The 26715-nt window shown below is 34.8% G+C and overlaps 1 protein-coding gene across 1 annotated transcript; it reads right to left on the reverse strand.

Moving 5' to 3' along the window:
* Window positions 1–26008, reverse strand: LOC135154558 (uncharacterized). The gene is made up of 5 exons (XM_064101182.1): window positions 25724–26008; window positions 24515–24553; window positions 17571–19141; window positions 9911–10428; window positions 1–3346 (listed from the first exon to the last, which is right to left on the reverse strand). The coding sequence occupies exons 1-5, from the start codon at window positions 26001–26003 to the stop codon at window positions 3214–3216; spliced, it is 2541 nt and encodes an 846-aa protein (XP_063957252.1). The 5' UTR covers window positions 26004–26008; the 3' UTR covers window positions 1–3213.
* Window positions 26009–26715: the final 707 nt, after the last annotated feature.

Consider the following 26715-nt stretch of genomic DNA (forward strand, 5'->3'; position numbering starts at 1 on the left):
TACATATCTATTATTAGGTAGTTTTACTTGAAAAATACGAATTTGCCATCGGTTCCTGTGTACGACGAACTGGTGTTGAGTTATTCCATGGAAATTAACTTCAACGGGAACGCCCACTAAAATTTTCGAAAGAGTCCGACCGATCGACCTGTCAATCATTGTGACGTCATCGAAGGAAGGCTTTCCCAGCTGTGCAGCCGGACCCCTAGTTATTGTACACGTTCCTCGTGTAGTTGCTGTTTCGAACGAGCTCATCCTTAACGGATTTTTTAAAGATTTTTATGATGTTTTGATCATGGCTGCAGCATCGTCATCAGCTGCGTCTGATTCTTCAGACTTTGAAGATTCAGGTTCTGAATATTATTCCAGCAATTCAATTTATTTACTTTGGATCCACATGTGCAACCAAAATAAACACTTCACGCTCCGAACGTGAACAACACTCAGCAGCTTCCTTCCCTGACGTCATAATTGTCACGTGATATATACGAAACCAAATCTGGCTGAATTTTTTTGGGAGGGGCGAATTTGGCTCAATTTTCAATATAAAACTGCCTTTGAACCTGATGTGGGATATTTTTGGGTAAAATTTTGATGGAATCGTAATTAGTAACTACTAAGCTAACGAATAAGTCAGCATCTTTGCTGTATTTCATGGCACCTTTAAACATATTCACCCATAGTGTACAAAATGTATATGACAGAGGAAACCAAAATTTTAATAAAATGGAAATGAGGGTTTGTTTCATAGACGGTTTTTGTTACTTTTGCCAACTTTTTTCCATGAAACTTTGCCCATGGCATCAGTGTGACACTATCCAAAAAGTGCGCACACTAAAATAATCATTCGGTACAGCACAGTGTGGGAACAAGGCCTTGAACTTTCTTCGTTTTTGCATAATTTTCGAATATATTGTGCTCACTGAAGCATAATGCACCGGGATTTCATAAAAATTATATCAAATGAACTATGCAAGAAGGTTTGTGACAGATATCCATAGTTAGCAATTGCATTTTTCCCAATAGAGTAAAAAAAAAAGAGCTATTCACATTCCTCATGTTCATTCAAGCGGGAATGTTTAATTTAAACGCCTTTGAATCACTGAAACATGTTAATTTGTCATGAACTTAACGAAAAAAAGTTGATAAGATAATTTCAGTTCCCATAATAAAACAGTACTTGCCTATGATATTTGTTGACGATACTCTTCCCAAAAATAATTGTCATCTTGTCATCATATTCGATCATTTTTATCGATAGAAATGTGTAAAAAAAATCAAATTATATCAAATTTTGAATTGTGTTTATTCAACCGTGAAATTTAGCAAAAAGAAAGTTGTACGGTCTTTTAGAAAGTATATTTTCAAGCCATCTGACGATTTTTCGTGATGAAAATGTAAAATTCGTTCCAATAAAGTGGAATCAAAGTCATGATATTTGGCTCGCGACTTTTAAAAAGTGACAATTTTGGCTCCTTACGGTGCCCACTAAAGCATGGCATAAAGTACGTCCGTAACATTCACTCTGAGGGTAGCTTATAAAATTACCTACACGCTCATGTAAAAATATATCGAGCTCTCTCAGTGGTTCGGAAATTATTGATGTTTGTCTAAGGAGGGACTTACTTTTTTGTTGTGTATTATTTCAACTCTGCCTTCTTTTTCTTATTTTCTTCACAAAGAGATAAAAGAATGTCTTTCGTTTTGCAATGTTGCTTATTTTTTGCATTTACGACGTGAAACAAGCATGGACTACATTTTTTTCTGTGGTGAGAAGTTTTGGTAATTGGTTAGCTAATAGAAATAAGACAGGTGGGATCTCATGCACTCCATGCCCGAAAAAATAAAACGAATAAGGAATTATCAATGTATTATATAATATAACACAATAAATGGCATAATCCTTTTCATGGTTAAAAATAATTAATAATCATGTCATTCATAGGGGTAGGTAGTTTACGAAAACAACATCACATGTCCTGAAGATACCATAGTTGTTGTTTTTCACTGGAAATAATCGATAGAAAAGAAGATAACGAGTGGTAATATTCTATTTGTTTCATATGATATTGTATTTACATACTATATTTAAACGAATGTTTATTTACCGATGGTCATTTGTAGTTCGTGCCTATAATGTAGATTTTCTATGATCATCACACGATGTATCAATTTACGTTTTTTATGGGGCATTGTAGGCCGCCACGGACTATAATTTTTTGCGTGTGTGTGTGCGTTTATATTGTTTAAAGTCATCTTTTGAATGTACATGCTTGACATCGTAGATGGCCGAATAAAAGCCATCATGAGACAACGATTGTTATAACAAACTCACGCAGAAAATACAATAAGTATAGCATCACCAATCAAGCACCCTTAAGTTTGCTGTTCGTTACAACATAATTATGCAATTTGCAAGTCATAATTGTGATCGAGTTATGACTTCGATTTTCCTCCCTCAGGTTAAGTATATAACGCTTGATAGTTACGTTTTACTGGTATAGGATCGGTTTAACGTTAACTTGCATGAACGGAATATTTATATGTGGGGCTATGGACCGACTACGATAAGAAATGTTCTGACTTTTATCCCTTTCCCTTCCCTTCATTTCGCTTTCCCCCTTTGACCTTTTCCTTACATTGAATATATAGCGAATTATATGTTAAAACGCGATCACTTTTTTCCCCACATTCAAGGCTTTTACCATACTGGGTGCTTTTGTTTCTTAATAAAAAAATGCTTCAATTCCTCATTGTCGTTGGAGTATGCTAAGAATTAAAGGTAAAATTGATTAACGCGCTTTGCCTGCTTTCAATTCAATTTATTTCACATTTGCATAAGACGACAATACATATAATTACAGTGAAAAAAGGCATATAATACATAAGATCACACAAAATACCGAGAATACAAATGTGTGGAAACTAACAAAGGCCAACGGCATATCGAAGGCAAATCTCAAACGGTTGCAAACAGAAAAAACGTGTTTAAAATAGAACCTAGGCAAAGACACGAATTTATCAGAAATTCCATTTATATTCGTTGAAAAGAGTTGAGTGAATTATGAATCGGAGAAGAGCTACTACTACACATTAGATTTCAAATTGCATTAATTTAATCTTTCACTGTTGGATTATATTTCGATTTATTCTGACACGTACATGCTTTACCATCAATACTGATATTAGTGTGTCAATAATGTGATATTGAAATTACATAGTGTAAAGGCAGAGCATGTGACTTACATAGAAAACATACACGTCGAGATCGTTGGATGATTTAGTGTAAAGGCGCTTGAGGTGAGAAGCCACCTTACCATTCGACATCGTCCCACAGTACGTGAGCCTATATTCATGAAAGAAAGTAATGGGTTTAAGGAATCAAAATTAGATGGGGAATGTGTATCAAAGTGTCTGCGTGTCTTGTACGTATATTTGTATGGTTGAGGTGGATATGCTAGTGATATTGGAATGTTTCGTTTGGATGGAAGATTTTTTGTTTACTGTTCCCTTCGGAAATCAAAATTTATACTTTATAATGCAAAAGTGTTTAAAACATCAGTCCCTTTGGAGTTAGCGCATTGCACATTATAGAATTCCATGAGAGTTTGCAATAACGGATATCAAGATCATGGTTCTCCAAATATCATTTCAAATTGAAACGGAAGTGTGCGGAAGTGTTTTGTCTTTAGCTTCAGCTTTAAGCTTGATTTGTTGAACATGCGTTTCGGCGACCACCTCACCCTAACAAATGTAATTGTTTGGCCTGCAGTGAACGTGAGATGATTATGACGAAGTAAATTATCTCAATCGAGTTTAAATGAATACATTTTGAGATTTGTATTGGTCGGCTTGGGTGACAAATATAATAAATAAAAACGCAATATACTATTCATCTTTTTAACAAAATGCCATTTCAGAGCATGTTGTGTGCTGATAAATTATAGCTTTGTCGTTTAATTTGTAAAATGATGGGGTGGCACTTAGAGCCATTTTCAAAGAGGTTAAAACAGAATTACCGAGAGAGGGAGCTCGATATCCCCGAAGGTGACATTCTGATTGTCAGATCACTTTCATAAGATTAACAAATTAATGATATAATAATAACAGTCCATATTCAATATAATAACTATACCAAAATTGAACTATTTGTTCTGAGATGTACATTCCAATGTTGTGATAAGACAAACATATTACCCCCTCTTCGTCCAACTCTTTTAAGTAAATCTTAAGGACGTTCCACAGTCAAAGTGAAATCCATGTCATTTTCACCAAACTTTGCACATAGATACTTTAGAACCTTAATATTTGAAATATGCAAAAATTAACATAGGTCCATGTGCTTGATTTTTTGCTATAGAGCTTCAAAGTTCACCCAAATTGATGTTCTTAAGAATTGCGCATTCAAAAGAATTTTGCATTTTTAGACCGCCCAAGATTACTTCAATGAGTTTAAACCTCTATTACTCAGTCAAAATACATGAAAAAGTCATCAAATTTCGCAAGAGAGTTAATGATTGTATCGTTAAAATGGAGAATCTATTCATAGTGCTATTTGTTTGCAATTTTAAGTTTAACGGCACTGTCAGTTCTTAATAATGGCGTAAAAGATAACAAAATCCCAATCTAAAAAGTGTAAAATTTAAGTAACAAACTACAAACGTACAATAAATGCTGCACTTTATTCAAAATCCATGTAATTTTCACCAAAATTTGCAGAGTTGTAGAGGAAGGTATACCTAAGAGGTACAAACTTTAAAAAATAGGGGTTCATGTGCTTGTTCTTAAACTATCAGCATTTTTATCAGAGCAAATGTGCTTTTTAAAACACCAAAAATGCACCGAATGCTTAGTATCTGTGTGAAGAAAAAATCAGAACCACTCTACCATTTATTCAAACTCGGGGTAATATTCGTGATTCTTGGCAGCACTGCAGAGTAAAGTATTTTGAAATTGTAGAGAATATTTTTTTTGAATGGTCCATGGAATAATTCCATTTTTTAGCTTCATGAACTAACGCATCGGATCTGCAGTTAAAATGCAGAAGATGAGAAAAATCAGCTCATACCCGCAGCTAATTAATCACCTGTTCATCCATTGTGACGTCAGCGCGCAGAGTGTAAATTATGCGCAGATCATAATAGTCTGGTCTGTTAGCGGAATTATGTGGACACGGTGGACAAAAGCATATTTTTTTCTCCAGACCTTTGCTTATGTATAAGAATTAAAAATTGGGTATGCTCCAAAAAATCTGGCTGCAGGAACAGTGAAAAAATGGGTGAAAGAGTCAGAATTTATGAGTTTAGATTGGTCTGATATATAGACTAGCGCTAGTGCAAAACTCAATTGCAGTGCATTATTTTGCATTGATTTAGTTCTTGAATTCAGACCCTTTTTTAACATATGTTCTGTTTGTCCTCACATCTCAATGCACCAAATATCTGAATGCAGATGCTAAACAAGCCGAAGGGTGGCGGTGGAGGTGGTTGAATGTTGGTATGTATGTACATATTTTGGTCTTGGGGTAAAGATGTGCAAAACACATTTTTGCATGTGTTGGAAATGGTGTTGCCATGGTAACAGTGTATTATGGCAAAAATAAGGTAAAAATCTTACAGTTAGAACTACTTCCTCTGTTTTTAACCGATTCTCATGAAATTTGGCACACACATTGGTCTTGAGGTGAAGATGTCTAAGACACATTTTTGTGTGTCTTTCAGAAATCTTGTTGCCATGGTAACAATTTATTATACGGTGAAAATTGGGAAAAAAACTTAGAATTCAAACTGCTTCATCAGTTTTCAATCATTGCTCATGAAATTCGGCACACACATTGGTATCAAAGTAAAGATGTATAAGGCACTTTTTTGTGTGTTTCAGAAATTGTGTTGCCATGGTAACATGTTATATGGAAAAGTTTAGGTAAAAATGTTGCAATTTGAACTACTTCATCAGTTTTGAACCAATTCTCATGAAATTTGTGTCACACATTTACCTTGGGGTAAAGATGTGCAAAAACCATTTTTCTGTGCATTTGTCAGAGAGTGCATTGCCATGGTAACCACATATGATAGCCAGAAATGCAGGAAAACTCATTGTGGATCAAACTACTTCCCCTGTTTTTAGTCAGTGCTCATAAAAATTGGAAGAAATATTCATCTTGGGATAAAGATTCATATTAAATTCCAAATGTCTTCTCTGCATTAAAATGTTCACGCCAGAGTGTGGGGGTATAAATCACCTTCATTAATATTTCTAGGTTTTGGGGGGGGGGGAGGGGCGGGATTGGTCCGTAAAATCTGACATCAAAATAAAGAAGGTTAAAGGGTTAATGATGACTTTTATTTCTCTGCATATACTTATATTCTAGTCATATCCCTTTCAGATGGTGGTAACTGCAGGAATGGGAAAACTCAGTGATAAAACTAAAATTTTCACAGAGGATTTTTGGGAAATAACTAAATCCATTTTTGTCAAGCAACAGTTATTCCATTCTGAATGCTGCAACCTTGTTAATATGAATTTGATGCACCTTTACCAAAATATAATATCATGACAGTAATTTCTTCAATTCTTTAAACTAGACATTAAATATTGCTAATAGTATTATTCAGGACAGAGTGTAGCCAAAGTGGAGTTTAAAAGATTATGAAAAAAAATGAATGTCATGTCATTATATTTCGGTGTATAGGTGTATTAGTATTCAAAATGGAATAATTGTTGCTAGATAATAATGAATTAAAATAGCTAAGAAAAATGTACTTAGAGAGGGAGACAAAGAGGGGGAGAAAGGAAACAAAACAAGAACGTATGGTAAAGATCAAAAGTACAAAAAGTGATGTAAGAATGTCAGAGTAGGAACTGAAATGAACAAAGACTGAGCAGAAGAAGATGAATAAATTATTGATTAATTGGGCACCGAAAACGATATTTGAATTAATACGCTGAAGTGTAAAGGATTTTTCTCCCCCCTTTTTTTCTTGGGGGGGGGGGTTAAGTTCCTAGTAATAATTTCCTTTTACTCTTTATGTGGCAATTTTCTAAAGCCCCCCCCCCCCCAAAAAAAAAAAAAAAATGGAAGGGGTGCTTTTTTAAAAGAGTGTTTAAGTTCCTAATGGTCATGGCCTTTAACCTTCTATATTTTTATGTTGTCAGTTTTTAAGGACCTCCTCCGCCCCCCCCAAAAAAAAAAAAGAACCTATAAATATTATTGAAAGTGATTAATACCCTGCGCTATGTCGTTAAAGGGGAATCCAACCCAAATAAACACTTGTTTTTAGAGGAAAAGGAAAAATCAGACAAGTTTATAGGTCAAAGTTTGAACTATATCGGACAAACCATAAGAAATTTGTGAATATATAAAAGTTGTAAACATTGGTAATCACTATACCCATGAAGACTTCAAATTGGCCGCATATGTGATGTCATAGTGATGTAAGGCAAGGACCACTCTTCCATGTACTGGAATAATTAATTGGCTAAAATGTCTTTTTCAAAAGTTTTACTTCAAATTATATCTTTCTTTCATGAGGACATAAAACAATATACTACCGGGTTTATATTACGGCCCCAATGGAATAGGGATTTAGGAGAAAAACAAAAATCCTGATAATTAAGTACAAGCCCTATGAAAAAGTTGTCCTTGCGGCCCTTGTCATAATTTACTTACCCAGTTGCCAATTTGAAATCTACATACTAGCAGTCTTAGGGATCTTAATTTTAAAGCAGCCATAAATTTTGCTTGTCCGATTTCTTTCAAACTTTCACCATTCTTATTTTTCTCCTTTTCCACACAACATGTTATGACCAAGGCTGGATTCCCCTTTAACACTGAATATGAATCTTTACCCAAAATGAATATGTGTGTCAAATTTATGAGTACAGGCTGAAAACTGAGAAGTAGATTGATCCACGATGAGTTTTCCTGCATTTCTAGCTATCATATGTGGTTACCCTGGCAATGCACTCTCTGACAAATGCAAAAAAAAAAGGTTCTTGCACATCTTTACCCCAAGGGCAATGTGTGAGCCGTATTTCATGAAAATTGTTTCAAAACTGATGAAGTAGTTCAAATTGCAAGGTTTTTACCTAAATCTTGCCATATAATATGTTGTTACCATGGCAACACAATTTCTGAAACACACAAAAAGTGCCTTGTACATCTTTACTTAAATACCAGTGTGTGTGTCGAATTTCATGTGAATTGATTGAAAACTGATGAAGCAGTTTGAATTGTAATTTTTTTCCCAATTTTCACCATATAATATGTTGTTACCATGGCAACGAGATTTCTGAAAGACCCACAAAAATGTGTCTTAGACATCTTCACCTCAAGACCAATGTGTGTGCCGAATGTCATTAGAATCGGATGAAAACAGAGGAAGTAGTTCTAACTGCAAGATTTTTACCTTATTTTTGCCATAATACACTGTTACCATGGCAACACCATTTCCAACACATGCATAAATGTGTTTTGCACATCTTTACCCCAAGACCAAAATATGTACATACATACCAACATTCAACCCCCTCCACCGCCACCCTTCGGCTTGTTTAGCATCTGCATTCAGATATTTGGTGCATTGAGATGTGAGGACAAACAGAACATATGTTAAAAAAGGGTCTGAATTCAAGAACTAAATCAATGCAAAATAATGCACTGCAATTGAGTTTTGCACTAGCGCTAGTCTATATATCAGACCAATCTAAACTCATAAATTCTGACTCTTTCACCCATTTTTTCTCTGTTCCTGCAGCCAGATTTTTTGGAGCATACCCAATTTTTAATTCTTATACATAAACAAAGGTCTGGAGAAAAAATCATGCTTTTGTCCACCGTGTCCACAAGTAGGGTGTTTTTTACGCTAACAGACCGGACTATAATGCACACAAACATAACTGTGGAACGTCCTTAAAGGAAAAATCCGACCTTTTTCCAAATACTATAATTGTCACGTGTTTGATATTGTGTTAGAAGAGTTTTAATTTAAGCTTAAAGGAGAATGAAACTCTTGGAGCAAGTTAGCTTTTGTGAAAGCAGATAAATAAAAAAATAAGATAAAAAAAAGTTTTAGTAAAATAGGACTAGCAATAGAAGAGTTATGAGCATTTGAATGTCGAGATCACTAATGCTATGGAGATCCTCCCATTGGCAACGCAACCAAGATCTATGATATCACAGATGAACAACTCTCCCCTTTTGGACACTGAAAATATACCCCAAAACATATCTTTTTGCTCATTCTAATCATATGACAAACGATTCATCAATGATATAATGTTGTGAAACCTCTGTCCTCTCATAAAGAGAACACCTCACCTTGTGATAGATTCTATATAAGTGAGAATATAAGTGAAATAAGTACTAAAGCAATGAGGGAGTTGTACGTGTGTGACATCACAGATCTTGGTCGCATTGCCAATGGAGGATCTACATGGCATTAGTGATCTCAATATTCAAATGCTCATAACTTTCTTATTATTCATTCAATCTTCCTCAAACTTTCAACAATATGTTTCTTTGATTTTTCTCTTTGATATGGATTCAGCTGGTTTCAAGGGTTTCATTCTCCTTTAATAAGTTTGAATCATTTTGATTAACACAAGTAAACATTAATATTTTATGAAAATGATGCAAATACAATATTGAGAGAAATTGGGGGAAATACACTAACGTGTCGAGTATTCAATATTTCTTATGAGTTTGAATTTGGAAATAACAAATAGTATTAATCTGTTTTTTCAATTGTGGTATTTAATGTTTACAAAAATTCTGTGATTGGTTTAATAGTTTAAGTAGCTGAAATGTTAGCCCTGGTGCAAATTAGTTACAGGGGGATCTCTTGTAATGTTAACGCTTTTGATTGATGTACCTTAATAATAACAAATACTGTTTAAAGCAAGAACCTACCTTACTTGTACCATCGTCTTCACATGTCTGCAGCATTCAATGAAATAAACCAAGTCACCCTCGTCTGTACACTTCACCTCTTCCAGATGGAGATACTCCAGGTTCTTGGTATGTTCCTTGATGAGCAGACCCAGTCCTCTCATTGTCTTGCTTGATACATGACTCTTCTCTGATGGGAGTGAGTTCGTAGTGCGAAGGGTAATGTGTGTGAGCTTCCGTCCTCCAGTCCGACGAAGACCAGCCGTGATAAAGGCTATGTCTCCCTCTGCATGATCGATAGTGATATGAAAATTTACCACAGCAGGGAGTGATGAGATCAGACCTTCAGGGCATTGTGACGTCACTCCATCAGTTGATAGCTTTGTGATGGATGGTAGCTCAGGAGGAGATGGAGGGAAATCGATAGATGAGTCTGAGATGGTGAGATACTTAAGCATCGGGAATGATTTAAGGCAGGCCCATAGTCCATCTGTCACAGCGGTTGCCATGATAGACTGCTCGAATCGTACACTCACAACCTATTGAGGAAATGAAAGAAAAACAAATTAACAGCATAGGAAGGAGATACAATCGGTTTTATTTATTGATGGTAACTGCAACACTCAACGAGTATTCTTTAACTATTTACCAATATGTAGTATTGTATACCTTTTAGTAGTTTTTTTTCTCACAGGACCAAACTGAATAGTCAGTAAAACGGACCTACTATACCCAGCTTTTTATTTTTTATTTTTAGCTCTGATTTGTTTATTGTTTGATCATAGTGGTCTGGTTCATCACCTGTAGCGGCCGCACATAAACGCTGTTAGGGAAGGTGTTAGCGCGAACAATTTACAAACAAATCAGCCACTAACAACACCATGAGCAGACTGAACGCACAGAAAACGTGGGTTTGAGCCTTATCTATGACATGCTAAAGTGATCTATGTGTGCATTTATACAATGTAAGGGCCCTAGGTTCAATGTATTATTCCCATTAAGTCGGGGCTCGGATTTGCAACATTAATTCTTACTTTGTGATGACATTTTAGTACGGTGTTAATTGGTCCATGTTTTAACATAAATCATAGACCTTAACATCGATGAAAAATAATGTATTAATGGCATTAATCGTTAAAGGGGGAGGGGGCTATATTGCTTTGCTCGTAGAGTGGAAGAATAGGATGTGAAGTATAGAAATACAAACCATTGAAAATGAGGTGAGCTGATCATGTTATTTGTAATTTCCCCCACTTATTCATTTATACATGTGAGATTGTGTTCATTTAAACTCAATTTGTCCTTGCAGGGAAAAGTAAATATGACCACTACTTCGGTAATCATCATGACCATTGACAAGTTTTACATAGGCCTACAGGTAGCAGTTGTTACAACCGATAATGTCGCAGATTGCGACATTATGCCAAGAGCGTCCGACGCATAATGTCGCAGCTATCAACGCATAATCTCGTAGTTTTTCTAACGCATAACGTCACATGTCGCAACGCATAATGTCGCAGCAAATTTCTAACGCATAACGTCACATGTCGCAACGCTTAATGTCACAGCGGTATTTTCTTCAGGACTCGAGTTACAGATACGATATAAAATATGCTTTCACTAAGTATTTTTAAACACGAGAAAGAGAATTAGGTGATTTGGAAATCAGGATTACTCTTTGTATGGATATTTATCGGTTTATTGCCTTTTTGTCTACTGCCTTTTCCCCACTATCGCATGGTCTGATATCATTTCGTCTACCATTAGTTAGTCAACTATCAACATAGTCCAATAAACATTTCGTCTTATTACCCTCTCGTCTAATAACCAGTTGGTCTAATAGCCGTTTTGTTTATTATCATTTAGTCTAATTGTATTTTTTTTCTATTGGTCCAATATCCACTTTGTCCAATATCATTACTTCTATTACCTTTTGGTCTTTATAGCCAATTGGTCTAATAACCACTTGAACAACTCTCATTTCGTCGATGTTCCATTTGAACTTCAGTTGGTTCACTATCACTTTGTCTAAACCAATTTCGGCTAACAATCATTTGGTATCGTTGCCATGGGTCTAATCACCATCTCGTCCAATCATCATTTCGTCCAATAGGCATATTCATTTCATCTTATAACCATAATGGTCTACTGGCACTAGACCTCTACGGTGAATCGATGTATCATTGCCGATTTGTTGCACTCCTGATTTGTGGTTTAGATCAGCTCGCGAGCGCAAAATAAAACCTTTACCATCCGCCGACAGGGCATAGGCGGATCAAGGGATAGGCCCGGCTTCCCCTCCCCCGCATAAAAAGGAAGTGGAACGAAATAAAAGGAAAAAGAAGGGGAAAGAGGGTGCCATGAGCCTAATTACATCAGGAGGGCTAAAGATATTCGTTCGACCCAACCCATTCGAATTTTTTCAATTTGATATTGCTGATTGACAAAAGTGTATGAATATGATTCAAAATCTAACACCGATTTTAGAAATGGTAACTACTGAACTTCTTTTGCCCAAATTGGGAAGATATATCAATGATTTGGAACTATTTTTTTGACTGGCGGAAGAATTGGGGCTATTTTACTGTTTCAGTTGATGAATTTGATCCCATCATAGTTATCTTCATAAATGGCGATTTATTTTTAAAATGAGCTGGCTACGATACCCTTCTCTGGTCAGATATGGAATGTCAGATATATATCATATCCAAAGGTAGTACACATTCGACCCTCTAATTTCACATTTATTTTTTATGAATTTTTCTTAAGTGCCATTTTAACACACAAGTCTATGGGGAATGTTTTACGCGCGTGAGACCAGAGAGGAGGGAAAATGAGGAAAAATAAGAGGAGACAGAAGAGTGAATAAAATAGGGTGAGGTGAAGACTTGGAATTTTTTTTTCATGTCTCAAAAGAGGCGCGATAGCTCAGTCGGTAAAGCGGGGTTTCTGATTCCGGTAACCCGGATTTGATTCCTGATAGGTGCTATAGTGCCCCTTTGTACGGCATAATAGTCATTATGCCTACCAGGTCCCTTGTAGAGGACCTTAAGCCGTCGGTCCTCTGGTTGCTTGCTTACAAGCATTCATGCTTTCTTAGCAACCAGGTAAAAAAATCACCATGTGATATCTATAGCCTAAAATTTTCGCTCGCGCCTCGCATCCACATCCAATTCAGAATTTTCATGCATAGTGCTTGAAAAAGTGCTTAAATTTACCCCTTTTTGGACTGGAATATGAAGTATTTTTTGCTCGCGCTTCGCTCTCGCTTTATATCTTTATGCTTTTTCAGTTCTGATCTGCATTGCAAAGTGTACATCGATAATTATTACTTTTATTGTTTTTACTATTACGAAGTTATGTTTATGCATGTGTGTAAAATAAGGTATAATGAAACTAAGTTTTTAGGGGCTGGCCTCACATACAAGCATTGCTTATTTTCGCCAGCCCCTCCGTTTTACTATAAAATACAAAAAAAAATAATATAAGGCAGCTTAATGTTATTGATTGGAATACTCCCCAGGGAGTGGAGGATGTGCACACATTGTGTGTGGGAATGGCTGATTGAATCCGATGACCGGGGTAATAATATATCTGTAAAGCGCTTAGACACGTCGTTCAGATGTATTAAGCGCTAAGTTTATCAAATCTATAGGCCTTATTATGTTTTATAAGATGTTATGTTTTGTTATATTCTTTATTTTTATGATATGTTCATTATATACAACATTGTGAAACGGAAAACAGCGAATGAAATAATTAAAACATGTATTCAAAATGCCTAAATTCTAGGTGTAAAAAAAAAAAAAATGCGCATTCAAGTTTGTTGAGATACGTAGCTTGTTCTATATATTTATAGCGTGCTTGAATTGTCCAATTTCAGATCAGAATATCAAAAAAACTTCTGCTCGCATTAATAACATTAATGTAGGAAGATACTTAGTTACCCATCCATTTTACGACTTACAAAACTTTAAAAGAGTGTAATGTTCTTAGATCCGAAATCTATTTTTTCGGCTCGCGCTGCCGTCAATTGTTTAGTTATGTAACTCGAGTCCTGAAGAAAATACCGATGATTGGACCTATTGGTGATTGGACCCATGGCAACGATACCAAATGATTGTTAGCCGAAATGGGTTTACACAAAAAGATAGTGAACCAACTGAAGTTCGACCAAACGGAACATGGACGAAATGAGAGTAGACCAAGTGGTTATTAGACCAATTGGCTATTAGGCCAAAAGGTAATAGACGTATAATGATATTGAAAAAGGGGATGTTGGACCAATTGAAAAAAATACAATTAGACTAAATGATAATAAACAAAACGGCTATTAGACCAACTGGCTATTAGACGAAATGATTATTGGACTATGTTGATAGTTGACTAACTAATGGTAGACGAAATGATATCAGACCATGCGATAGTGGGGAAAAGGCAGTAGACGAAATGACAATAAACCGATAAATATCCGTACAAAAAGTAAACCTGATTTCCAAATCACCTAATTCTCTTTCTCGTGTCTTAAAATACTTAGTGAAAGCATATTTTATATCTTATCCGTAACTCGAGTCCTGAAGAAAATACCGCTGTGACATTAAGCGTTGCAACATGTGACGTTATGCGTTAGAAAGTTGCTGCGACATTATGCGTTGCGACATGTGACGTTATGCGTTAGAAAAACTACGACATTATGCGTTGACTGCGACATTATGCGTTGGTGCGACATTATGCGTTGGTGCGACATTATCGGTTGTAACAGCAGTGTTGTATTGAAACATAAATTTACCAGTTCGCGGTAAAATCAGGAAAGGGGGGATGAGGTATGGGACTTTTTTCTATTTATGATTTTTGATTGGTTTTGCAATCACAAACATAATCTCAACATCTACATATCATTGGTATACTTAATGGGGGAAAACAAGGTAATGAAAAGGTAATAACAACAGTAATAATAACAATCATGAAACAAATGAAAAAGAGACTTGACTTCGTAATTCCATTCTAGGATATTCATTGTGGCATGGATAGTCATCAATGTTTTCTAAAATACTGTACAGTGTTCACTTCATTCAGTTCATCTTTCTTCATTATTTTCCATGAAGAATTATGTTATTGATTGAAATTACTGTCTTCTCATCTAATTTAATTATGTTTACTCTCATATGCACTGGGGGCTGGATCACTGGCGGATCCAAAGTAATGATCCAAATTTTCAGTGTAAACATGCCAGCCATTTTTACCGAAGTGTGCCCCTCCCCTTAGAAGCGATTAAGAACCCTTTTTTTGCTAGCAAATTTTTATTGTGACAATAATACCTTAAATGTTAGATGTAACCCCCCTTCTTTATTGCTTGCCAAGCTTTTTCTCGGGAAAATGTGCCCCCTTTTGGAAGAAACTGAATCCGCCCCTGTGCTTGAATGTCCTTTTAACTCGATTTAGGTCTATTCTTAAGCACTTGATATAAAAAAGGAGACAAGTTTTACGCAAGAAACGCAAGAGATATTCATTTAAGGGATAGTCCAGGCTGTCCATATCGAAAATTTGATTAAAATCGGATAACAAATAACGAAGCTATTGAATTTTAAAGATTTTCATCATCTGGTGAAACAATAGGCATGTCTTTATGAATATTCATTACGTGGGCTGATGATGTCATATCCCCACTTTTATTCAATCATTTTCTACCAAGAGCTAAAACAATTGGATTGACAACTGATTAAATGCATTACTTATTTATTGCTGCAACTTATTTCATCACAATGGAGACATATCATTTACACATGTATGAAATAATGAAATATTTATGATTTCATGTAATAACATTTTAAAAAAAAAAAGTTGGGATGTCACATCATCAGCCCACCTAACGAATATTTATGACGATGTGCATATAACTGTTTTCACAAAATATTGATAAACTTCAAAATTCAATAACTTCGTCACTTGTTATCCGATTTTGATGAAATTCTCAGCATTTTGCTCTGTGAATTTTACTCTATTTTTTTAGATATAAATATTTTAGCCCGGACCATCCCTTTAACATTAGCACTCTCACTGACTTTGGCACTGTTATTGGATAGTTCAAACATTAGCGCTAATGTCAGCTTCTGTGCGATCTTGTAATATTAGTCTAACAGCGCTAGCTAGTGATTTGGCTAACATCCTGCTCCTGTGCGGGCAATACCTCGCTAACAGTGCTATGAGCGACAAGTGCTCTGTTTAATAGCGCTAACTGCGACCTTTCGCAAACCTCACGGACGCTAATATTAGAGTCCTCTAACACTAAAGTTGACGCTTAATCATACACTTGATTTTTAAGATTGATTGTACATTATAGTCAATAGAATCAAACGTAGAAAACTGCTCTACAATCATTGCTAAGCTTTGTGTTACAGAGGGGGGGGGGGGGGGGGGTTACAGGCCCTACATATCTGCTTTTCGTGTGCAAAATTCTTTCCCGCGACACCCGCACCATACATGCATGTACATTACGACTGATAGTCATCATCGTATAGATTATGACATATGGATAAGAAAGTGGTTTTTCGAACAAATCGAGTACATATTAAGTGAGGAATGAAGTTACTGAATTAACCAATGAAGTTACTGAATTAAGGCTTATATATAGATCATTACAGTCCATCGAATCGATATTGCATTTAATGTGGATTATTGGTGGATGACTGGCAATTGATTCCATGGGTCAGATCACCTCTCCAGCCGAAACCGTTTCGCATGCGTTGATATGTGCACGGCATATAGGCAATAGGCCTAAACATATATACGTCTGAATACAAGCCAAATTTGCGGGGTTTTTTCTTTTGCTTACTCCTCCTACACAAACGATATGCCCCTATGTCTCTAGCACCCAATGTAATGGGCATTACGTTTTACTTTCCCCAGAAATTGGGGATTAGATTCAAATTCCCGGGGGGACCACTTCCATTGATAAGTTGATACCAGGCGCGACCATGGGGTTTCGAAAATCACCCTAAACAAGGGAAGCAAGTCTTTTCAAGATTATGAAAATGCATCTCTTAACAAGTATTAAGCTTGTAAAACCCTACAAGTATTGGAAATATACCCCCCTTTTCAGTATTTCAAACATCGTTTTTGGCACCCTTATTACGTTACATATGCCTATACGTAACGTACTAACCCACTCTTTCCCTTTTTACGCGTGGTCGCGCCTGGTATCCACTCTTCAATGGAAGTGGGCCCCCGGGCGGCCTCTCAAGCTCTGGGTGGAATCAAATGTGGCTCTGGAAAGTCGTTCTAAATCGGATATATCGCTGTTACCATAGTAGCAACCAGAATTTTGCACACGGAACGCAGATTGAATGTTTCCGTTCAAAATGCGAAACGATAAAATCTCATGTCACACAATTTGCATTGCAGGACAGAGTTTTACGACCATGACGACGGGCCCAAAAGTCTCTTCCAAAATCAACTACCGTTGTAAATAGCCGTTTGAGTTCTCGAACGAAAGGTCGGGAACAACGTTTCTGCGCGGCCGATACTTTATCATCAATGGATTATATTCTACTGCTGTTATCTTAAACGATTATCGATTAATATAATGTGATTTGGTATAACAAAAGAAAGCAAATATTTATGAAATACAACATGATGGATTATATGAATTTATTTCTCTAGCAATTATCTAGCATTAGAATACCTTTTGTTTCAGTTCTCTTGGAAGATTTCGCATCCCAACTACAGTATACACTGTTGGCGATTGCAAAAGCATATTTTGTGACGTCACACACCTTCGAACCAAGGATGACACATTCCCATCGCTAACCCCAGACTCTGATGAACAGTCTAAGAGAATACGATAACGCTCACTCTCGGATAAATAACTAGTTGTCAGAAGCGTCTCCATTATTCGAATACAGAGACTGTTCTTTGTGCCAGCAGCAAAACGAATGAGATTTTCATAATCGCCAACATTTCTTTTAATCTTTCGCAACACTTGGTCTAACTTAGAAATCTTCAAATTCAGCTTGAAACGACTTGTTTTATGAGCTAGGAACTTCCCGGCTGCATGTTCTTGGGCAAGTTTGTGATAAAATTCTATAGTAGTAGAATAGGTTTCGTTAGTTTGAGGAAGGTGTTCGCTTGATAAAGTTGTCTTGGATACTATCCCTAACTGACATGCCTTATCGAGGACAGATGGAATCTTCTGAAAATCACGAGGGGTAAATACCAACTTCTTAGAATCAGCAAGTAGACCAGTGAGAGCAACTTTGCCCAGTTTGTGGATTACTGCGTCTAGGGTTTCAGGTGTGAATACCCCACCGGTCCGTTCATTTGCGTGGTGGCTTAGAAATACGTTTACTTTGTCGAGTAATGCTGTTTGAGTTGAAGTCTCACTGTTAAGACGATCTACAGACCATAAGTGACATACCATGAGGCAGAATAGTGGTGTTTTTACTAGTTCCTCTATCAGTGGATTTGTCTCGAGGTAAAACTTCAGACCATCTGCTTTCATTGGTTTCTGAATCCGGGAAGAAAAGAACCTGTCAATGTAATTACATGAGCTCTCTTTGGAGAATCCTTCGATCTCCATCTTCGTGTATACCCTTGGTAGATCCCCTTGACTGAAAATGTTTTCTAAGTGAGGTCGAGTGGTTACAAGAACTCGACATTGTTGAAACATTTCCCATCGGAGAATGCTCATGATATTGCTTGAGGAGGAGATACCAGCATACTCATCGAGCCCATCTAGTACAATATGACAGATTCCCTGATGCTGCCTGATGAAACTTTCAAGCCCCTCTGGCGTCAGATCGTCAACATCACTCAGGAGTTGTGATATGATGGCTTCTCCGATCGATGTACTATGGCTTGTGTTTCGAAACTTGACAACAAACAGCAGTGGCAAGTCCTCTAATCCTGAGCCATCTTCTCTGTGAACCCAGTCGTGCGCCATCTTAGCAACAGCTGTCGTCTTTCCTCGTCCAGCGGGAGCCGAAATAAGGATTCGAAATGGAAATTTTCCGTTTACTTTGGCTGAAAATATTTTTCCTGCAGAGCCTTGTAGTATTTCCTTTTCCTTAATATCTCTCCCACGATTGTCCTTCTTTACCATGGTAACAACGGTGTGCATATCTTCAAACTCTGCATAATCGTCTTTGTCCCAAGGTTTCATTTGAATTTTACATAGCTGGCTCGAATATTTGTCCTCTAAGATTGTGCGACATTTTCGAACAGTCAGAGATTCCGAAATATTTTCACTGTAGATATCTGGAATAATAAACAAGGGACTAAAATGAGTTCATCCACTTGCTATCTGACTCCTGGAGAAACATATGAACATAACATAGAGAGGGGACAATTGCTGACTCAAGATAAGTGGACGTTTTAATTGTATTTAACATGAAGTAAAAACAATACTACAAGTTGAACGAAATTAAAACATGATACATTTATCAAAAAATTGATTAGCCCGTGTGGAAAGTAATTAGATAAATGTATTTGTTTGTTTCAAGACCTGTTGCATTTATAATACAGAATGTCGGGGGAGATGTAATACATAGGGGCGCATAGTGAGCGCATCAATAAATCTGTTACATTTTTGGAAAAGATTTCGAAATGTCGTTTGTAATGATTACGAAGATTTGTTAATACTTAACGTGCTATAGTCTACTTCATCAGAAATCACGAAAATTGCGCCATTATTGTAAAGGTAATGTATTCCAGAACACCGGCTGTTTTGCCAAAGATGTAAAAAAAAAAAAACGGCTATGGCCAAAATCGGAAACAAAATTATAGAATGAAAGCAACTGGCTGAATTGAATGCTCCCAGGCAAAATGTGTTTGTAGCTCGTTGCATGCATGACAATGTGATATATAATATGTACTGATTAGGGTTTATAGGCATCAATTTTCTATGTCCGATTGATGAAAAGGTATGCGCAAGAAGATTACCTTTTCGATTGAGAACCTGAAAATACATTTCGATAAATATACACTAGAAGAACTAGAAGACAGGCTAAATCTAAGTATCAGTCATGACGGTTTCTGAATCAATTATTTTTCATCCCAATAGCCGTTGATTTTTTTTTGGGGGGGATGGGGGCTGCTCCCTCCTCAGCCCTCCCCCATCCATATCATGTACAGGCACTCTGATATATTTGAAGGTAGTATTATTGAATATAATTTGTAACTGTTGTTAGGGATTGCCAAGCAGCCAAGCTAAGCTCATAGTTGCAACACCTACATGGTTGTTAAAGCGTTACGTCATAAATACAACTTGGTTATCTCTTTTGAATCACAAATATTGTGTTATGTACTGTTTTCAATGCTTTTTTATATGAAAAATATGCAGAAATCAATTAAATGAAACGAAATGAATTGCTACCAAAATAAATATTTTATTCCGTATTATATGTTCCTTTTCAGAATTGAAATCGATGGGACTCTCGTTATAAAGAGGTTAATGATACTTTAGTTGAATCGATATCCGTTGTCAGTAATTACGTGTCATACTCAGTAAGATTTTGATGGAAATTAACATGTTTAGCAAAGCAAGGAGCAGATAAAATATTATAATTATTATAATACTTTTAGCACCAATCTAACGATAATTTTAAATGAATGTAAATATATATATAAGGTAAACCATGCGTTAATTCATAGATGGTCTCATAAAACATGTAAAAATGGAAATAGGTATAGATGAAATTCAGTACGGGTATGTAATTTTGTCTGTATTTATTGGGGATATATTTCATGATGATGAAAATATCCTATTTTTATTTTGTCATTTTATTTTTTCTAAATTAAATGAAACGTATGAGGCGCCGAATGTACCAATATTATATAGAACAATTATTTGTTATATAATCATTATTTATTAAATAATAACTATTATTTATATATAATTTACATTTTATTTGTAAATAACTACTATCATGTAAAATATCATTTCTAATTATTTATATATAATTCCAAGTAATACTTCATTCTTTGTAAATAATAATAGTTCGACATTCCATTATTTATAAATAATGATTATTTGTTTTTCATTATTTATAAATAATGATTATTTGTTTTTCATTATTTATAAATAATGATTATTTGTTTTTCATTATTTACAAATAATGATTATTTGTTTTTCATTATTTATAAATAATGATTATTTGTTTTTCATTATTTATAAATAATGATTATTTGTTTTTCATTATTTACAAATAATGATTATTTGTTTTTCATTATTTATAAATAATGATTTTTTTTTTCATTATTTATAAATAATGATTATTTGTTTTTCATTATTTATAAATAATGATTATTTGTTTTTCATTATTTACAAATAATGATTATTTATTTTTCATTATTTATAAATAATTTGTTGAGTTTTCCATTATTTATAAATAATGATTATTTGTTAAATAATGAAAACGTCTACTTCATTTTTTATAAATAATTTTTTCGAGTGCACCATTATTCTCATTATTTATAAATAATCATTATTTAATGTTCGAGTTTTCCATTATTTATAAATAAAGATTATTTGTTAAATAATGAAATATCTACTTCATTATTTATAAATAATAATTTTGTTTCAATATCCCATTATTTATAAATAATCATTATTTATAAACAATTTTTACAGTTTGCCATTATATACAAATAATCATTATTTATATACAAATAACCATTATTTATTAAATAATGCCATTATTTATTAAATAATGCCATTATTTATTAAATAATGCCATTATTTATTAAATAATGCCATTATTTATTAAATAATGGAAAACTCGCTATAACATGCAAATGTAGGACCGCCCATGATATGAATATTCATGATGCGATTTCCTTTTTCGTGATTTTTCTTCACAAATTTTTGTCCATTTCCTCTTCATAATGACATTTTTTGAAGCAATTTTCTAGGGATATGGTCTGATTGTAATATTCTTCATTTTCTATATAACTTCGTCTTCGTAGAAATATCAAAAAGTGTAATTTTATACGATTTTTCCTACAGTTCACAATCCCCATAGGCGCGCGTGTATCGTAGGACAACCGGTGAATCGACGGAGTGCTCTTCATCGAAATACTACGTTGGTTGGTCCCCGGAAGTGGCGGGCGGAATTTAGCCCGAATCCTCGATGGAAGTCGATCAAGTGCATATGAGCTGAGAGAGTGAAATATCAGTGTACTTGTACAGGCCCTTCTACTTTTTATAAATATTTCTTGTTGCTTTTTTTGTTAAGTTAATTTTTCCTGGTGTAGAGATAAGTTTCAGTTCTAATAATGCACTTCAAATACATTTTGGAGTGTCTGTTTGAGGCGTTTGGGGCGATTTCACCCTGGCCCCAAAATGCTCGCAACGACAATAAGGGGGCATGATGACCCCTAAATTTTTAAAAACTTTTTTTTCTATTGAAAATTATCACAAAATTCACCAAAAGTGTGCACGAAAGCCTTTGTATTTCACTTTTAAAACTCCAAAAAGTGCCCAAATGACAAGCTTGGTCGCTTCGCTGTGTCGCTTTCAACTTGAGAAAGTTTACGCATCTGCTCCCCCCCCCCCTCCTCTGAAAGAAATTCTGTATACGGCCATGCTCTAAAGAGCCTGGCACATTGATTTATGTATACTTCATTTTCATTATTTTTATCTCATTATCATCATGGCCTTACGCATATTTTTTTCCGGGGGGGGGGGGGGGTGGGGGGAGCAGGACGCGCGTAAACTTTCTCATAAAAATCTTGAAAAAGCGAAGCGACCAAGCTTGTCATTTGAGCTTGGTCGCGTCGCTGTCTCGCTTTCAAGATTTTTTTGAGAAACTTTACGCGCGTCCTAGCTGCTACCCCCCCCTCCCCCCCCCCCCCGGTAAAAATTCTGTGTAAGGCCATGATGATGTGATAAAAATAATGAAAATGAAAAGTACATATAAATCAATGTGCCATATGCTCTTTTGAGCATGGCCGTTCACAGAATTTCTTTCGGGGGGTGGGGGCAGACGCGCGTAAACGTTCTCAAGTTGAAAGCGAGACAGCGAAGCGACCAAGCTTGTCATTTGGGCACTTTTTGGAGTTTTAAAAGTGAAATACAAAGGCTTTCGTGCACACTTTTGGTGAATTTTGTGATAATTTTCAATAGAAAAAAAAGTTTTTAAAAATTTAGGGGTCATCATGCCCCCGTATTGTCGTTGCGAGCATTTTGGGGCCAGGGTGAAATCGCCCCAAACGCCTCAAACAGACACTCCAAAATGTATTTGAAGTGCATTATTAGAACTGAAACTTATCTCTACACCAGGAAAAATTAACTTAACAAAAAAAGCAACAAGAAATATTTATAAAAAGTAGAAGGGCCTGTACAAGTACACTGATATTTCACTCTCTCAGCTCATATGCACTTGATCGACTTCCATCGAGGATTCGGGCTAAATTCCGCCCGCCACTTTCGGGGACCAACCAACGTAGTATTTCGATGAAGAGCACTCCGTCGATTCACCGGTTGTCCCTACGATACACGCGCGCCTATGGGGATTGTGAACTGTAGGAAAAATCGTATAAAATTACACTTTTTGATATTTCTACGAAGACGAAGTTATATAGAAAATGAAGAATATTACAATCAGACCATATCCCTAGAAAATTGCTTCAAGAAATGTCATTATGAAGAGGAAATGGACAAAAATTTGTGAAGAAAAATCACGAAAAAGAAAATCGCATCATGAATATTCATATCATGGGCGGTCCCACATTTGCATGTTATAGCGAGTTTTCCATTATTTAATAAATAATGGCATTATTGAATAAATAATGGTTATTTGTATATAAATAATGATTATTTGTATATAATGGCAAACTGTAAAAATTGTTTATAAATAATGATTATTTATAAATAATGGGATATTGAAACAAAATTATTATTCATAAATAATGAAGTAGATATTTCATTATTTAACAAATAATCTTTATTTATAAATAATGGAAAACTCGAACATTGAATAATGATTATTTATAAATAATGAGAATAATGGTGCACTCGAAAAAATTATTTATAAATAATGAAGTAGACGTTTTCGTTATTTAACAAATAATCATTATTTATAAATAATGGAAAACTCAACAAATTATTTATAAATAATGAAAAAACAAATAATCATTATTTATAAATAATGGAAAACATTTCAAATTATTTATAAATAATGAAAAACAAATAATCATTATTTATAAATAATGAAAAACAAATAATCATTATTTGTAAATAATGAAAAACAAATAATCATTATTTGTAAATAATGAAAAACAAATAATCATTATTTATAAATAATGAAAAACAAATAATCATTATTTATAAATAATGAAAAACAAATAATCATTATTTATAAATAATGGAATGTCGAACTATTATTATTTACAAATAATGAAGTATTACTTGGAATTATATATACATAATTAGAAATGATATTTTATATAATAGTAGTTATTTACAAATAAAATGTAAATTATATATAAATAATAGTTATTGTTTAATAAATAATGATTATATAACAAATAATTGTTCTATATAATATTGGTACATTCGGCGCTCATAGAAACGTCCCTGAACATCTACAAATAAAGTTCTTAAAGTGAAACCGATTTCAGTCTTCATACCTGATTTGCGTGGTATTGGTTCTTCCGCTTGGTATTCACCTATAGACATTAAGAAAATCAACGTTATGCTTAATGGAAATGTTATACTAACTAGTAATCAAAGATATACCTTCTGAAGTAGTTACATGTTTAGAATGTTTGAAGAAATATATCACACATGTATATCCGTAGATATCTAACGGTGTAGAAGGTCAGTATGTTAAGGACGAGTTCTTCCTTTTTCCATTTTCATAGCTACGTTCATGTTTTTAACGTTATGAATTGCAAAAGTAGAAAGTAGTTATGTATCTGTGCAAGGAGGTTAACCTTTTTTGAATAAGAAAAATACTTTGCAACAACCCCCCCCAAAAAAAAAAAAAAAAAATATAATGAAATAATGATAATAATATGCATTTATATAGCGCAAAAAGTATTTCTATATATTCTATTGCGCTGCAAATAAAAATAAATAAATGAATAAATAAAATAAAATGAAATAATAAAGCAAAAATAAAAACAATAACGAAAAACCCTTCTTCAGATGAACATAATCATTTCGCCATATCGAATTCAGGGGATTTGGGATCTTTAAAGAAGGGCGCTGGTTTGTTTACAAGTACTCGTCCCACCCCCCCCCCAAAAAAAAATACAATAATTTGGTAATTATATTTCTCAACATGAATCGATCAAAATTGCAAATTGAAGGCTATTTCGATAATGCAATATTTGAAAAACAAACAAGTCAAAGCGTTTTGCTCCCAAAGGACGGAGATTTTGATCAAATCCCGACGTGTAATTTCCAGGGAGTGCTTCACCTACCCGAATTCGAATTCGAACCTTTGAGAGAATTGGATCAGTTCAATTTTTGGGGCTATTTTTCATGGCAAACACCGGTTCTTCAGATCATGCAAAACAGCAGACTTTCAGACTTTGGGACGGTTTTCTCAATTGTTCAATTATATATGTATCGGGAACTGTTCTTATCTGATATCCGATCTTCCGCCCCCCCCCCCCTGCAATTCAGAAGGGTCCAACGTCGAAATGCAAAATGTTTCCAGCGTTCACATTATCATTTTACCATGTTACAACAAAACCAATCAACAACAACAAACTTACCTATCGCCCCAAAACCATGAAAACAGTAAATTGATATTAAGTAAACAATAACAAATACCGATGGCAAAATAAAGAAATGTTTAACATGGTTAAGTAATGTGAGTGTGTGATTACCTTGGGATATTTTTCCTGCTAATCCACCCAGATCTACCTCTTCAAGCTTCCCTGCCAGGATTGATCGTGACTGACTTGGATTGGTTTGTGTCTTATTCCAATCGAATAAAACCTGCATTAAAGCTTCTTTGTATCTTGATTGATGACTAGCAAGAATTGTCTGACCATTAGTATATGAACCCAAGGCTACGCATAACTCTGAGTAACTGTTGTGAGGTATGTCTTTGGCAAGACGGGTTATCTCGACCTGTTGTAAAGGTGGTAATGGTTCCATTCTCATTTAGGATAGATCTAAAATAAATCATAAAAAAAACAAACACATTAGCATTTGACTATTATGATTAATGAATCCCTTGTTCTAAGGTAATTATTGGAATAATTGAGAAGAATTTTTGTTCAATGAAATGCAGGAGTATCGATTATTATTATTACTATACACAACAAAAAAGTAAGTCCCCCCTAAATCAAAGTGCTGTAACTTTTGAACGGAATAATTTTGAAACATAATATTTCGTATGTGGTTTTTTACACTCATTAAGCAACTCCTGGGCGAAAATGGGATTGATCAGTTGAGTCGTGCATGAGTAATCAAAGATTTAATTAAAAATGACAATTTTTGAAAGTTACAAGAGTCGTTTTAAGATTGTGTAAATACAAACATGACAAAGTTGGGCAAAGGTTGTTTTGTGGTGAATTTCATGGTGTTAAAGCTGTTTTTCTATCCAGCATTTAGACACTCCACAAAAAAATTTGATGATAGATAGATAGATAGATAGATAAAATGGTTTATTAAAAGATCATCGCAGCCAAAGGCCGAATTGTGATCAATTTTACAAACATTCAAGTACATATAAAGTTCTCATACAAAGTATCGTAACAGTTTCTTAAAATGATACACGAACCTATTATGTATATTATGTGATCTTAGAAAAAGAGTCAGTGGGGAAAAAGGAGAATGCAGTGATAGGTGAGCGAAAATAAAGAAGGAAACT

This window comes from Lytechinus pictus, chromosome 6 (assembly GCF_037042905.1).
Source record: "Lytechinus pictus isolate F3 Inbred chromosome 6, Lp3.0, whole genome shotgun sequence".
In the NCBI taxonomy this organism is placed as follows: Eukaryota; Metazoa; Echinodermata; class Echinoidea; order Temnopleuroida; family Toxopneustidae; genus Lytechinus; species Lytechinus pictus.